This window comes from Nyctereutes procyonoides, unplaced genomic scaffold (assembly GCF_905146905.1).
Source record: "Nyctereutes procyonoides isolate TBG_1078 unplaced genomic scaffold, NYPRO_anot_genome, whole genome shotgun sequence".
Classification (NCBI taxonomy): Eukaryota; Metazoa; Chordata; class Mammalia; order Carnivora; family Canidae; genus Nyctereutes; species Nyctereutes procyonoides.
The window spans coordinates 44,605,799-44,619,781 of record NW_026575042.1 but is presented as its reverse complement, the minus strand read 5'-3'; the positions used below and the strand labels follow the sequence as shown (position 1 = coordinate 44,619,781).

Below are 13,983 nucleotides of genomic sequence, written 5' to 3'. Positions count from 1 at the left end.
TTTAGCAAACACTTATTCCTGAGCGGTGATGAGGATGCACATTAGTGTATCGTGGTCTGACTGGTGCTGGATGGGGCTGTGCTCAAGGACAAGGTGGGAGTGATGAGCCAGCCTGTGGCCGAAGGTGTCACGGAAAAAGCGACGAGTTCAGCAAAGGTAACAAAGTCGGGTGGGGTGGACCATGGCGAGAAGGAAGAACAGGGCAGTGGGACGGTGAACCCAAAACACGGGGTTGAGAACCAGGGTCCGGTGCTCAAAGGCCTGCAGTCCTGTGGTGAAGTAAAGACCACTCTTTCCAAAGGTATTCGTGCACTGAGGCGGATTCTGGAGGCCACGAGGGAGGTAAAAGTGAACTTTTGATACCACTGTGTGAACTCCAGTGTCTAAAAATCAGTCACAAGAGATCATAAAGGGATCCGCTGCGTATTGGCGTGATGGAACCCCAGAGAAGTAGACCTCCTACATCAAGGGAGTAGAGACATCTTGCCTGGCACAGTGGGCTGATGAAAATAGTAAGTGACAATAAGTGACATTTATTGAGTGATCGCTAAATGCCAGGTACTTCATGCCTTGCACACACTGACTCACCTTGTGCATCACAACTCTGTGATGTGGGTTCTATTATTATCCTGTCTCAGAGGCCAGGGTGCTGGATGCGTGGTGCTAACAGAGTGACTGACGTTCCTGTGGAAATCTGCCTGCCTCGACCTGAGTGGGCTGGCGGTTCCAGGCCTCCCCGCCACCCTCAGATTTCCATCCACCTGCTTCCTCAGGCCAGTCTGGATCACGGCCCCACCTTTGTTAGCTGGTTCCTCCCAGTCCAGGAGTCTGCGTGACTAACCCCAAATCTGGTTATGTGTCCTGCCCTCCAGTTTTGGCTCAAATCCTTCAGACTCTGTCCGCAGCCTGAGCGACCAGATTCGCCAGGCTTGCTCACCTTCCTCTTCTAAACTAACGACACCCCATCTTTGGCCTTTTGTCTCCTCACTCACTGATCTGTGCCGAGGACGGGGCCCCTCCAGTCCTGGCCCCATCCAGTCACCCTGTCCTCCCATAGTCTAACCTGGCCTGCACACCCCGCTATTCAAGGGCTGAACTTACCCGGAGCCCGACCCCTCCTCTTACAAGGCAGTCACATAAGAAAGCCAGCCTAGGGGATCCCGGGGTGGCTCAACGGTTTAGCGCCTGCCTTTGGCCCAGGGCGTGATTCTGGAAACCTGGGATCGAGTCCCACATTAGGCTCCGGCATGGGTCCTGCTTCTCCCTCTGCCTGTGTCTCTGCCTGTGCCTCTGCTGGTCTTTCTCTCTCTCTGTCTTTCATAAATGAATGAATAAATAAACTTGAAAAGAAAGAAAGAAAGAAAGAAAGAAAGAAAGAAAGAAAGAAAGAAAGAAAGAAAGAAAGAAGGAAGGAAGGAAGCCTAACACCCTTTCCCTGCCTTCAGATGCAAGCCTGCAAAGGCTGGCTCAGGAGCCGGCTGTGTAGACCACAGGGAGACCCCCAGCCCTGATCAACAGCCGGGCCTCCCCACTCATTCTGGGTCCTCTCAGCCTTAGCGACCTGCTCTGCTTGCCAAGTCCCTTTCCCTTCTGTTCCTTTCTTTTTTAGCTTTTTAAAATTTCTTCTTTGGGGCAGCCCATGGTGGCTCAGGGGTTTAGCGCTGACTTGGGCCCAGGGCCTGATCCAGGAGACCCGGGATCGAGTCCCACATCAGGCTCCCTGCATGGAGCCTGCTTCTCCCTCTGCCTCTCTCTTTCTCTCTCTCTCTCTCTCTCTCATGAATAAATAACTAAAATCTTTTAAAAAATAAAATAAAAATAAAATTTCTTCTTTGTTTCATCCTCCCCCCACCCCACCCCACCCCACCCCCCAACCCCAACGTCCCCTCCCATGCTTTAGGCCTCCCGGGGCCCTTCCGGGGCATCACCCCAGCCTGAGAGCAACCCTGAGGAGTCCCGAGGGTGCCTGAGCCCTCTGCGGCCACGAACGCCACCTCTGTGTTGGTGCCACGTTTGCCTCGGGGGCAGCCCCCCGGGAAGCTGGCCCGAGGGACGCGAGGACAGGCGGCGGCTCGGGGCGGCCCTGGGGCGGTGACGTCGGGGCGCCGGGCCCAGGGCGCCCCCAGCAGGTGGCCGAGCGCGGCGTCCGTGCCGGCGCCGCTGCCCCCGCGTCCCGGCTCCGGCCGAGGCTGGTGGCGCAGGTGCAGGCCCGGGGCTCCTGCGGGATGCTCCCCCCGCCCCGCCCCGCCCCGCCCCGCCCCGCCCGAGCCCAGGACCAATGACCGCCGCGCAGCTCGCCGCCCGCGCGGGCCGGCACTTAAGAGGCGGCGGCAGCGCTGGCAGCGCCGGCAGCGCCGGCAGCGCCCCGAGCACCCCGGCCCCGCCGCGGCCCGAGCCGGGCGCGCCATGTGTCCCCGCGGGTGCGCGCGCTGCGCCGGCCACTCGCTGCTGTGGCTGGCGGTCCTCTGCGTCGTGGCCAACGTCCTGCTCTACTTCCCCAACGCGGAGACCCGATACGCCTCCGAGGGCCACCTCAGCCGCTTCGTGTGGTTCTTCTCCGGCCTCGCGGGAGGGGGCGCGCTGGTGAGTCGGGGCGGCCGGGCCGAGCCCGCGGGGCGCAGCGCAGGGGGCGGGCGCGGGGGGCGGGCGCAGGGGCCCGGGCAGGTCCGCCGCGCGCCTCGCAGGGCCCCGCCGCCGCCCTCCCGACCCGGAGATCCTGGGCTCCTCGGCTCCTTCTCCTCCTCTTCTTCTTCGTCTTCTGCGCCCTCTTTTGAATGCAGGTTACACAGAAAGGGAGGTAGGGCTAGCGTGTTGATTTTATCAGACGTCTTGCAAAATCCACGCTGCCTGTTTCCGAATCCAGCGATTTTGGTCTCTCCTCCTCCTCCTCCTCCTCCTCCTCCTCCTCCTCCTCCTCCTTCTTCTTCTCTTCTTCTTTTCCTTTTCTTCTTTTCTTCTTCTTCTCCTGTTTCCGAATCCAGCGATTTTGGTCTCTCCTCCTCCTCCTCCTCCTCCTCCTCCTCCTCCTCCTCCTCTTCTTCTTCTTCTTCTTCTTCTTCTTCTTCTTCTTCTTCTTCTTCTTCTTCTTTTCCTTTTCTTCTTCTTTTCCTTTTCTTCTTTTCTCCTTCTTCTTCTTCTTCTCTTTCTCCTCCTCCTCCTTCTTCTTCTTCCTCTCCTTCCTCCTCTTCTTCCTCTTCTTCCCCTTCTTCTCCTTCTCCTTCCTTCTCTCCTTCTCCTCCTCCTTCTTCTTGTTCCTCTCCTTCCTCTCCTTCTTCCTCTTCTTCTCCTTCTTCTTCTCTTTCTCCTCCTCCTCCTCCTTCTTCTTCCTCTCCTTCCTCCTCGTCTTCCCCTTCTTCCCCTTCTTCTCCTCCTTCCTTCTCCTCCTCCTCCTCCTCTTCCTCCTCCTTCTCCTTCCTTCTCCTTCTCCTCCTCCTTCTTCTTCTTGTTCCTCTCCTTCCTCTCCTTCTTCTCCTTCTTCTTCTCTTTCTCCTCCTCCTCCTCCTTCTTCCTCTTCTTCCTCTTCTTCCCCTTCTTCCCCTTCTTCTCCTTCTCCTTCCTTCTCCTCCTTCTCCTTCTCCTCCTCCTCCTCCTTCTTCTTCTTCTTCGTCTTCATCTGCGTCTTCTTCTTCCCCTCTTTTGAATGCAGGTTACATAGAAAGTGTGGTAGGGCTAGCGTGTTGATTTTATTAGACGTCTTGCAAAATCCACGCTGCCTGTTTCCGAATCCAGCGATTTTGGTCTCTCCTCCTCCTCCTCCTCCTCCTCCTCCTCCTCCTCCTCCTCCTCCTTCTTCTTCTCTTCTTCTTTTCCTTTTCTTCTTTTCTTCTTCTTCTCCTGTTTCCGAATCCAGCGATTTTGGTCTCTCCTCCTCCTCCTCCTCCTCCTCCTCCTCCTCCTCCTCCTCCTCTTCTTCTTCTTCTTCTTCTTCTTCTTCTTCTTCTTCTTCTTTTCCTTTTCTTCTTCTTTTCCTTTTCTTCTTTTCTCCTTCTTCTTCTTCTTCTCTTTCTCCTCCTCCTCCTTCTTCTTCTTCCTCTCCTTCCTCCTCTTCTTCCTCTTCTTCCCCTTCTTCTCCTTCTCCTTCCTTCTCTCCTTCTCCTCCTCCTTCTTCTTGTTCCTCTCCTTCCTCTCCTTCTTCCTCTTCTTCTCCTTCTTCTTCTCTTTCTCCTCCTCCTCCTCCTTCTTCTTCCTCTCCTTCCTCCTCGTCTTCCCCTTCTTCCCCTTCTTCTCCTCCTTCCTTCTCCTCCTCCTCCTCCTCTTCCTCCTCCTTCTCCTTCCTTCTCCTTCTCCTCCTCCTTCTTCTTCTTGTTCCTCTCCTTCCTCTCCTTCTTCTCCTTCTTCTTCTCTTTCTCCTCCTCCTCCTCCTTCTTCCTCTTCTTCCTCTTCTTCCCCTTCTTCCCCTTCTTCTCCTTCTCCTTCCTTCTCCTCCTTCTCCTTCTCCTCCTCCTCCTCCTTCTTCTTCTTCTTCGTCTTCATCTGCGTCTTCTTCTTCCCCTCTTTTGAATGCAGGTTACATAGAAAGTGTGGTAGGGCTAGCGTGTTGATTTTATTAGACGTCTTACAAAATCCACACTGCCTGTTTCCAAATTCACTGATTTTTGTCCCTTCTTTTGAATGCAGATTACGGAAAGCAAAGTAGGGCTAGCGTGTTGATTTTATTACACATCTTACAAAATCCACATTGCCTGTTTCCAAATCCAGTGATTTTTGAACCCCCCCTCCCTTTTTTGTCCTTTCTTTTGGATGCAGATTACATAGAAAACGAGGTAGGGCTAGAGTGTTGATTTTATTAGACGTCTTACAAAATCCACACTGCCTGTTTCCAAATCCAGTGATTTTGGTCTCTCCTCCTCCTCCTCCTCCTCTTCCTTCTTCTTCTTCTCTTCTTCTTTTCCTTCTCTTCTTCTTTTCCTTTTCTTCTTTTCTTCTTCTTCTCCTGTTTCCAAATCCAGCGATTTTGGTCTCTCCTCCTCCTCCTCCTCCTCCTCCTCCTCCTCCTCCTCCTCCCCTTCTTCTTCTTCTTCTTCTTCTTCTTCTTCTTCTTCTTCTTCTTCTTCTTCTTTTCCTTTTCTTCTTCTTTTCCTTTTCTTCTTTTCTTCTTCTTCTCCTGTTTCCAAATCCAGCGATTTTGGTCTCTCCTCCTCCTCCTCCTCCTCCCCCCCTTCCTCCTTCTCCTCCTCCTCCTCTTCTTCTTCTTCTTTTCCTTTTCTTCCTCTTTTCCTTTTCTTCTTTTCTTCTTCTCCTGTTTCCAAATCCAGCGATTTTGGTCTCTACTCCTCCTCCTCCTCTTCTTCTTCTTCTTCTTCTTCTTCTTCTTCTTCTTCTTCTTTTCCTTTTCTTCTTCTTTTCCTTTTCTTCTTTTCTCCTTCTTCTTCTCTTTCTCCTCCTCCTCCTCCTTCTTCTTCTTCCTCTCCTTCCTCCTCTTCTTCCTCTTCTTCCCCTTCTTCTCCTTCTCCTTCCTTCTCCTTCTCCTCCTTCTCCTTCTCCTCCTCCTCCTCCTTCTTCTTGTTCCTCTCCTTCCTCTCCTTCTTCCTCTTCTTCTCCTTCTTCTTCTCTTTCTCCTCCTCCTCCTTCTTCTTCTTCTTCCTCTCCTTCCTCCTCTTCTTCCTCTTCTTCCCCTTCTTCTCCTCCTTCCTTCTCCTCCTCCTCCTCCTCCTCTTCCTCCTCCTTCTCCTTCCTTCTCCTTCTCCTCCTTCTCCTTCTCCTCCTTCTCCTTCTTCTCCTCCTTCTTCTTCTTCTTCTTGTTCCTCTCCTTCCTCTCCTTCTTCCTCTTCTTCTCCTTCTTCTTCTCTTTCTCCTCCTCCTCCTCCTTCTTCTTCTTCCTCTCCTTCCTCTCCTTCTTCCTCTTCTTCCTCTTCTTCCCCTTCTTCCCCTTCTTCTCCTTCTCCTTCCTTCTCCTCATTCTCCTCCTCCTCCTCCTCCTCCTCCTCCTTCTTCTTCTTCTTCTTCTTCGTCTTCGTCTTCGTCTTCATCTGCGTCTTCTTCTTCCCCTCTTTTGAATGCAGGTTACATAGAAAGTGTGGTAGGGCTAGCGTGTTGATTTTATTAGACGTCTTACAAAATCCACACTGCCTGTTTCCAAATTCACTGATTTTTGTCCCTTCTTTTGAATGCAGATTACGGAAAGCAAAGTAGGGCTAGCGTGTTGATTTTATTACACATCTTACAAAATCCACATTGCCTGTTTCCAAATCCAGTGATTTTTGAACCCCCCCTCCCTTTTTTGTCCTTTCTTTTGGATGCAGATTACATAGAAAACGAGGTAGGGCTAGAGTGTTGATTTTATTAGACGTCTTACAAAATCCACACTGCCTGTTTCCAAATCCAGTGATTTTTGTCCCTTCTTTTGAATGCAGATCACACAAAGCGAGACATGGGTCTGGTGTATTGATTTTATTAGACGTTTTACAAAATCCTGTTTCAACTCGCAGTGAACTACCTTGCGGCTTTGCTGTCTTACTTTACAGCTAGAAAACAGGTATAGCTTTCAAATCAGATTGAGAGACTATAGAGTTTCTCGTACCAGGGTAGGTAGGCATTTAGCATCTGCTCTGGGGAGCTGGGAGGACGCCGCCAGTTCTGTCTAAATCAACGGAGTTTTGGATTTAGATTCTCTGCTGTTTATTCTCCAGCATCTGTGATGGAAATGATCATAAATCATTAGTGTATTGCTATTTAGAAAGAACTATAAATTTTCTCCTTTATGTAATCCTGGGTGTGGTGCCTAGGGAAAAAAATCCTACAGTTAGGAGCAGATCAGGGTCTGAAGCTAACAGTGGAATGTGTTGTTTTTTCCAAGGTTTGTTTTTAATTGAAGCGAGAGGAATTTGCCTGCCAACCTGGGAGCCGAAAGTATTAGCTTCAACCACAGCATGGAAAGAATGTGGACAAACGCGAGTTTGCCCCTGGAATTGCTAGGATTGAGAATTCAAAAAAGACTTTTTTATGGAGTTGTTCATACCACACAGAATATTTCTCTTGGTCAAGAGAACATTTAAAACATTTAAATTTAATGCATTATTATGGAGCATTGTCATCATTTTCAGATAATCGTTTGTCCTGATTCTAACATCACACCTGCTTAGGCTTCTTTGGATCGCAAACTTAGAGTATTTCATACTTATTTTATTTAAAGAGCTTTACTGTGAAGGGACAGCTATACAATCGTATCATCAAAGAAGAAGTTCAGCTTTATTATAGGGTGTCTCCATCTCTCCCCTTTACAAAAAAGTTTCGGTTATTCTATCAGACTGTTAGTATCATCAAGGTTTTACAAGGGGGAAGAAAAGTCAGATTTAATGACAGTTTAAGAGTTTCAAAGCAGAGTTCCCGCTGGGACTGTGCTATCAACTCTCATGGAAGAAACACATTTATAGGTTACTGTTTGAATCCTCACCCTAAAGACTGCTCTGGCACATTACATGCAAACAAGCAGGTACTCCACTTAGAGGGGTTTTGTTCTCATAATTTAACATTCTTTCAGATATGTGGTGAAGCTAACCCAAAGCTATTCATCCTGTCAGAAAGAAATCTGTTCTACCAAAAAATGCCAGCCTGATCCTCAGCACAGGCTTTGATCTAGGGAAAGGCAGTGACTTTAATGCCTGTTTTCAAACCAGATGTTCCTGCCGGCATTTGTGTTCATCGGCCTGGAAGAGGACGACTGCTGTGGCTGCTGTGGCCATGAAAACTGTGGCAAGAGATGTGCGGTAGGTCCTCCAGCCCCGGTGGTGGAAATGGTCCCTGGGAGGTGGCCAGGGCCACTCTGGCCTCACTTCCACTCTTTTTTCTCTCCCCAGATGCTTTCTTCTGTACTGGCTGCTCTGATTGGAATCGCAGGATCTGGCTACTGCGTCATCGTGGCAGCCCTGGGCTTGGCGGAAGGACCACTATGTCTTAATTCTCATGGCCAGTGGAACTACACCTTCGCCAACACTGATGGACAGTAAGTTCCCTATTGGCCACACGTTCTCATCCACCATATGGTATAGTGGCAAACCCATCAAGGTGGAAAGGCACAGTCATCCGTGCATCCATCCACTCAACCTCAGTCTTTGCACTGACTCAGGACCAGGCGGTGGTGTCAGAGCATGGATCCCTGACCTGGAGAAGCTCTAAGTGCTTTTTAATGGATTCCCTGAGTCAGCCCTCATGATACCCTGTGAGGTGACTTCCACTATTACTCCCATTTTACAGATGAGGAAAAGGAGGCACAAGAATTGGAAGGAACTTATTCAAAATCACATTGCTAAGAAGGACTATCCATGTGAACCCAGGCAAGATATGAACCCAGGCAGCCTGGCTGTAATAGTTTGTGCTCATACAGTGTGTCCACTATACCAGAACAATTAGCTGATTTTACTATTTTGTAAGAAAATATTATGGAATCCCTACATAATATGGATGGAAAGTGTATGATTTTAACCGAAGCCCATGGTAGATCATATTAATCCCATACACACACTCACATATAATAACTATATACAACAAACACTTTATTTAAAGTGATCAGACTCGGGATCCCTGGGTGGCGCAGCGGTTTGGTGCCTGCCTTTGGCCCAGGGCGCGATCCTGGAGACCCGGGATCGAATCCCACATCAGGCTCCCGGTGCATGGAGCCTGCTTCTCCCTCTGCCTGTGTCTCTGCCTCTCTCTCTCTCTCTGTGACTATCATAAATAAATAAAAAAAATAAATAAAGTGATCAGACTCTATAAGACAGGTCTTTTTTTTTTTTTTTAAGATTTTATTTATTCATGAGAGACAGAGAGAGAGAGAGAGAGAGAGACAGAGGGAGAAGCAGGCTCCATGCAGGGAGCCCGATGAGGGACTCGATCCCGGGACTCCAGGATCATGCCCTGGCCTGAAGGCAGGTGCTAAACTGCTGAGCCACCCAGGGATCCCTGTAAGACAGGTCTTATCCAGAACTTTAAAATCAGGATAATTTAAGCTCTGTTATTTTATGTTGATGCTTCTTATCCATTATTGAGAAAAAAACAAAGAGCTGATAGAAACTGATACATGTGAAGACAAATGAATGACATCTTTCTCTGAATTTTGAAAAGTTTAGTTATGAGGTTCATGAGTGAAAATACTGTGAATAATGAGTTTCGATTGCCTTTATGTTAATACTGTCTCCCATGAGTTGTATAGCATATAGTGAGTTCATAAATCATGAACACGAAATTACATGGACCTGGATTCCATCCCAGCTCTGCATTTCTCCCTCAGCAACCAGGAAAAAGTGGCCTGAGCTCTGTGCTTCTTAGTTACTTCATCTGTAAAATAAAACCAGGGGCAGTTGTCAGGAGGATTAATGAGTCAAAAAATGGATTTGTCACAGAAGCTGACACACTCTGAGCATGGCCTCTGTTAGCTGTTAATATTATTTCCTGACTTACAACGAATACAGCTCTAGGTAGCCTCTAAAGGAGGAAGGAAAGGAAAATGAGCACTTGGAGGGGTTTGAAATTTCAATGGTCAAAATTGTTATTGATCGTGATTCAACTTGGTTCAGAACACACTGAATGTACTAGTAGAGATTGGTTATTCACGTATGCACAAACATACGAAACTACTGCACAAGCCCATCTCTAAAAGAGATCATGATGAGTGCAACTAGAATGCAAGGAGGAGCGAGAGTATTTCTAAACATGTTTACAGCTGTTTGAGTATACGCCCCTTCCATGACCCACCCCAGCTTCTGTAAGAAACCTTCCGCTTCCATCTCATTCGTCACTTCAACCTGTCCAAGGATTTCAGTATGGGAAATAACTAATGGTCACAAGCCAGTGATTAATTGCTCAATAGGCAAGTGAGGCCAAAGAGTTTTTTTACATTGTGTCCTACAATTACAATTATTCCCCTCACTGATATGCTCAAAGACAGGGTCATAAGGACAGAGTTCTTTTTTTTTAATCAACAAATTGAATTTCTGATCGGCTCAATGAACCATTCAAAGTTAGGTCTCTAATTCCAAGCCCTTTTGTTCTGCTGCTTGGGGAAAACCTGATAAGAAAAGAGTTATACCAGACCTCTTTGTGGAATTAAGTCAATTGTAGATTTTCCCACATGATTGAATCGTATTTCATTAAGAATCCAAATGCTTTATGATGTCGCAAAGGCTGAGATTCTAAGAGAGTAATCAGAGAGAGAATTTATTAGACTATAAGAATATTCAGGTACTCAGAAAATCTCTTAAGTCACATATAATGTATATGACTTGTATGTATGTGTGTGTACGTGTGTGTGTGTAGTCATATGTGACTTCAGCATGGTTTGCTAACATTTCACAAAGTGACTTCAGATTATTTATCATTCAATTACTTTTAAAAGTGTTGAGTCCCTACTATGTGCCAGATACGGGTCTAGGGTTTATACATACAATGATGACAGGTCTGGTTCCTAGCTTTATGGAGCTCAGACTTGTGGAATAGTTACACAAGCAGGTATCTTCCTGGCCGAGGTTAGATGCCCTTCCTCACACCTGGTGTATTGTGATTGCGTATTATCTCCTCCCATAGACGCTCTGTTCTTCCAAGGCAAAGCCCATGCCATGCTCACCATTATATTCCCAGCCCTGGCTTGATGTCTGACTCACACTGCATGCTCAGCAATCTTTGTTGAATATTATGTTTGTCATTGCAATAAGATCTGGGCTAAATTTCTAACTTTGTGCAATGACTCGGACTAGAAAAAAGTTGATACGAGCCAATGAATGAATTCATTTCTTTTTTTCTGAACAAAAAAGCACCACACAAAAAGTAACTCATACAACCCATTAGGTGTGGTCATGTGTTAGAAGTTTCTTTTTTTATCCACAGGTACCTTCTGGATACCTCCACATGGTCCCAGTGCATTGAACCCAAACATGTTGTAGAATGGAATGTCTCTCTGTTTTCTATCCTCTTGGCCCTCGGTGGAATTGAATTCATCTTGTGTCTCATTCAAATAATAAATGGAATGATAGGAGGAATATGTGGCTATTGCTGTTCTCGCCGACAGGTAAGAACCTGTGTGAAAATGTCATAGCCTGGCCCTGGGGTCTTCAATTACTATAATACACCATTGTTTTCATCATAAATAAAAAAAAAAAGGCAAAAAGCATTTCTTCCTACATCATCTTTGTGGCAAAGCATTTACAGCATTCAGTTTTGCTCTCAGTAATATGCTTCCTTGAGTGTCATAGTCACTGGGTACCTTTCTATTTTTTGTAGTTGGCTCTGTGGGGGGGGGGGGGGGAAATGCTGCCTATAGACAAAGTGTCCCCTCATGAGCAAAGTCATGGCCTCTTTCACTACCCCTGCTCTGGCCAAAGAGATACAACTTTGCTTGCTCTCATGTTCCCAACTAGTATTACACAAATAGTAGTCAACATTCATTGCACTGGGGCACTGAGCTAAACTCCCCTTTCAGATGAGACCATGGGTCAGAGATTAAGCATATGTTTAAGATCATCTAGTCTGGAAGAAGCAGGCTTCAAACTCTGGGTCATTTTATGCCGCTCCTGCTCTTAATCTGTATGCAATACTTGCTGTTCTGTTGGATTTTTTTTTTTTTCTTTTACGATTCTTTCTCAACAGAGAATCACAAAAATGCCCAAAGAACTAAGCACAGAGAATCACTAGTAATCTTTGAATAGCAGCTTGCGAAAAGCCTTTCAAGGTGGAAGAAAACCAGGAAACACTTGTTTCCTGGGGATAAGAATTCAGAAAGAAGTATGCATTTGTTAGTAGCAGGGAAAGTTCTTGTTTCTATATCCTCCTAAAAAAAAACCCGTGTATTAATGAATTGATGGAAGTTCAGTTTTGGTTGAATTTCAGAGGGTTTGTTTTATGCATTATTCTGTAAAACAGGATTAGGTAAACAGACACCTAATTTATATTTGCCTAGTCATTTACCCCCTTGGTTTGAGGTCTCTTAACTTTCTTTTAAAATAAGACAAAACCTAATGAAAACTGAAAGCCCATTCCTACCATGAAAAGCCTTGCTGGAAATAAATGGAAACTTTCTAGAACTTTTGAGGAAGGGTTAAAATAAAAATCTGGTTTTCCTTATCAGGCAAGTACAGCAAGATTAATAATTTCCTTTGGGAGCCTGCCAAATTTCCATGAAAACAGCACAGTGGGAACCCTTCAGTATGAAGTTGTTTCCAGGCAATATGGTGGGGAGAGGCAGAGAAGAATCTCAGAATTCTCCTACTGTAATTTATCTTTAGCCTTGAATTTCTTACAAGGCAGAGATTAAATTAGGGGAGGCCCCGCTGGTCATCAGCACTTGTGCATCTTGGGAACAAGTGTAATACGTCAATGACCGCAGTTGCTGTAGTAGTTTGGCAGAGTGACCCTCCTCTCTGAGTGGGGAAGGGGAGCAAACAGTCCCCCTGGGCTTCCCATCTGAGTCACAGTAGGCATGTCTGCTTCTCAGACATGCCATGCAGATCTGCTACCTTTATTTTTAAGACAAAAGACACTTTCAGAGGGCAGGGTTTTTAGTGTAGATGAGTCAAGTCTGTAACTTGGTAGCATTGAATTGGGAAGGTAACCCACATCCCGCCCACTCCTGGGTGAAACTCCCATGGCATTATCTCTTAAATCCTTGAGATTAAAAACCTACCCCAAACACATTCAGAGCCAACCAACCACCACCAGGAAGCTGCCTTTTCCATGGCCGTTTCCTGCAGCTTCTCAGAGAGGACAGTGGAGTGTGGTTTGTTTAGGCAACATCTCATGGGCATTGTCTACGCTCTCAGCTGAAGTTGACATCAGCCCGCTTTATGTTTGCTTCAAACAGGAATTTTTAGGACTAAAATGGCATTGTTGTCTGTTTAGCCTGATGGTAACCTAATGCCTATCTCATTTTCTTTACAGCGATATGACTGCTAAAAGAACCACCCCAGGACAGCACCACAACCTTCCTCTATTTCGTTTTTAATTTATATATTTGACTTGTATTAATTTGTAAAACTTTGTACCAGTGTATCATACTGCACATTAGTCTACTTTTATAAATGTGTATAAAGACCGGCATCTTCATGTGATGTCAGTGTTTGAGCGTAGCAAACAAACCTTTTTCTTAGGATAGAGAAAATAAATTAAGTAAATTAATAGACTGAATGACGGTCGGTTCTCAGGGTAGCTGAGGTAAATGCTGGCCTGAGTAATGTTTTTGAGAAGCGTTGTAGGGATAAATATCGCGTTCCTGATTACTACTATATGTGCAAGGGTTTATTAAATGAAAGATTTCTAAGTGGCCTTTTTTAAAACCATGAAGGAGAAAATCCAACAACTTGAAAAGACGTGTTTTTTTCACTGTTTATATGGTATTTCCCATTCATATGCCTGCAAATCTCTAACAAGAGGCCTTTTTGAACTGTTCCGTGTTTTGTGAGAGAGACACTTGCCCAGAGCTGGAGGGCCGGTTGAGAGTGCCCTGAGCTAAATGAAGGAGTCAACACAAGCAAGGTTGCCAAGAGTATTGCCAGATCCTAACTCTCTCTGACAGGTGGAAAACTTTTTGTCCTTTGAAGACAAGCACTAAGGATCACGTATTTAAAAAGAAGAAGGCCTGGAGGATTGGAGAAAAAAAAAAAAAGATGGGAAATGGAATAAAGCAGTTTTATCAACATTATGTGAAAATGGGGGAGGGGGAGGGAGGGCAGGAGGACCATGAGGAAACAGCCCCAAAACTTGATGGTTGAAATACAACAAAATAAATATCCACTGCTACGTTTTCCCCTGTTTCATCGTCCTTTATTTAAAGTTCCTCCACTTGGGGAACCTGGGTGGCTCAGTGGTTGAACATCTGCCTTCAGCTCAGGGCGTGATCCCGGGGTCCTGGGATTGAGTCCCACATGGGGCTCCCCGCGGGGAGCCTGCTTCTCCCTCTGCTTGTGTCTCTGCCTCTCTCTCTGTGTCTCTCATGAATAAATAAAGAAAAATCTTTAAAAAATAAAAACAAAGTTCCTCCTCTTTCCCCCAGCCTGCAGG

General features: G+C 46.5%; 1 protein-coding gene across 1 annotated transcript; it reads left to right on the top strand.

Annotated features, from left to right (window-relative positions):
• Positions 1-2,360: 2,360 nt before the first annotated feature.
• TM4SF1 (transmembrane 4 L six family member 1) lies at positions 2,361-13,727 on the top strand. The gene is made up of 5 exons (XM_055321379.1): positions 2,361-2,583; positions 7,617-7,706; positions 7,797-7,942; positions 10,819-10,999; positions 12,865-13,727. Exons 1-5 carry the CDS (start codon positions 2,407-2,409, stop codon positions 12,877-12,879), a joined length of 609 nt encoding a protein of 202 aa, XP_055177354.1. The 5' UTR covers positions 2,361-2,406; the 3' UTR covers positions 12,880-13,727.
• The last annotated feature ends 256 nt before the right edge of the window (positions 13,728-13,983 follow it).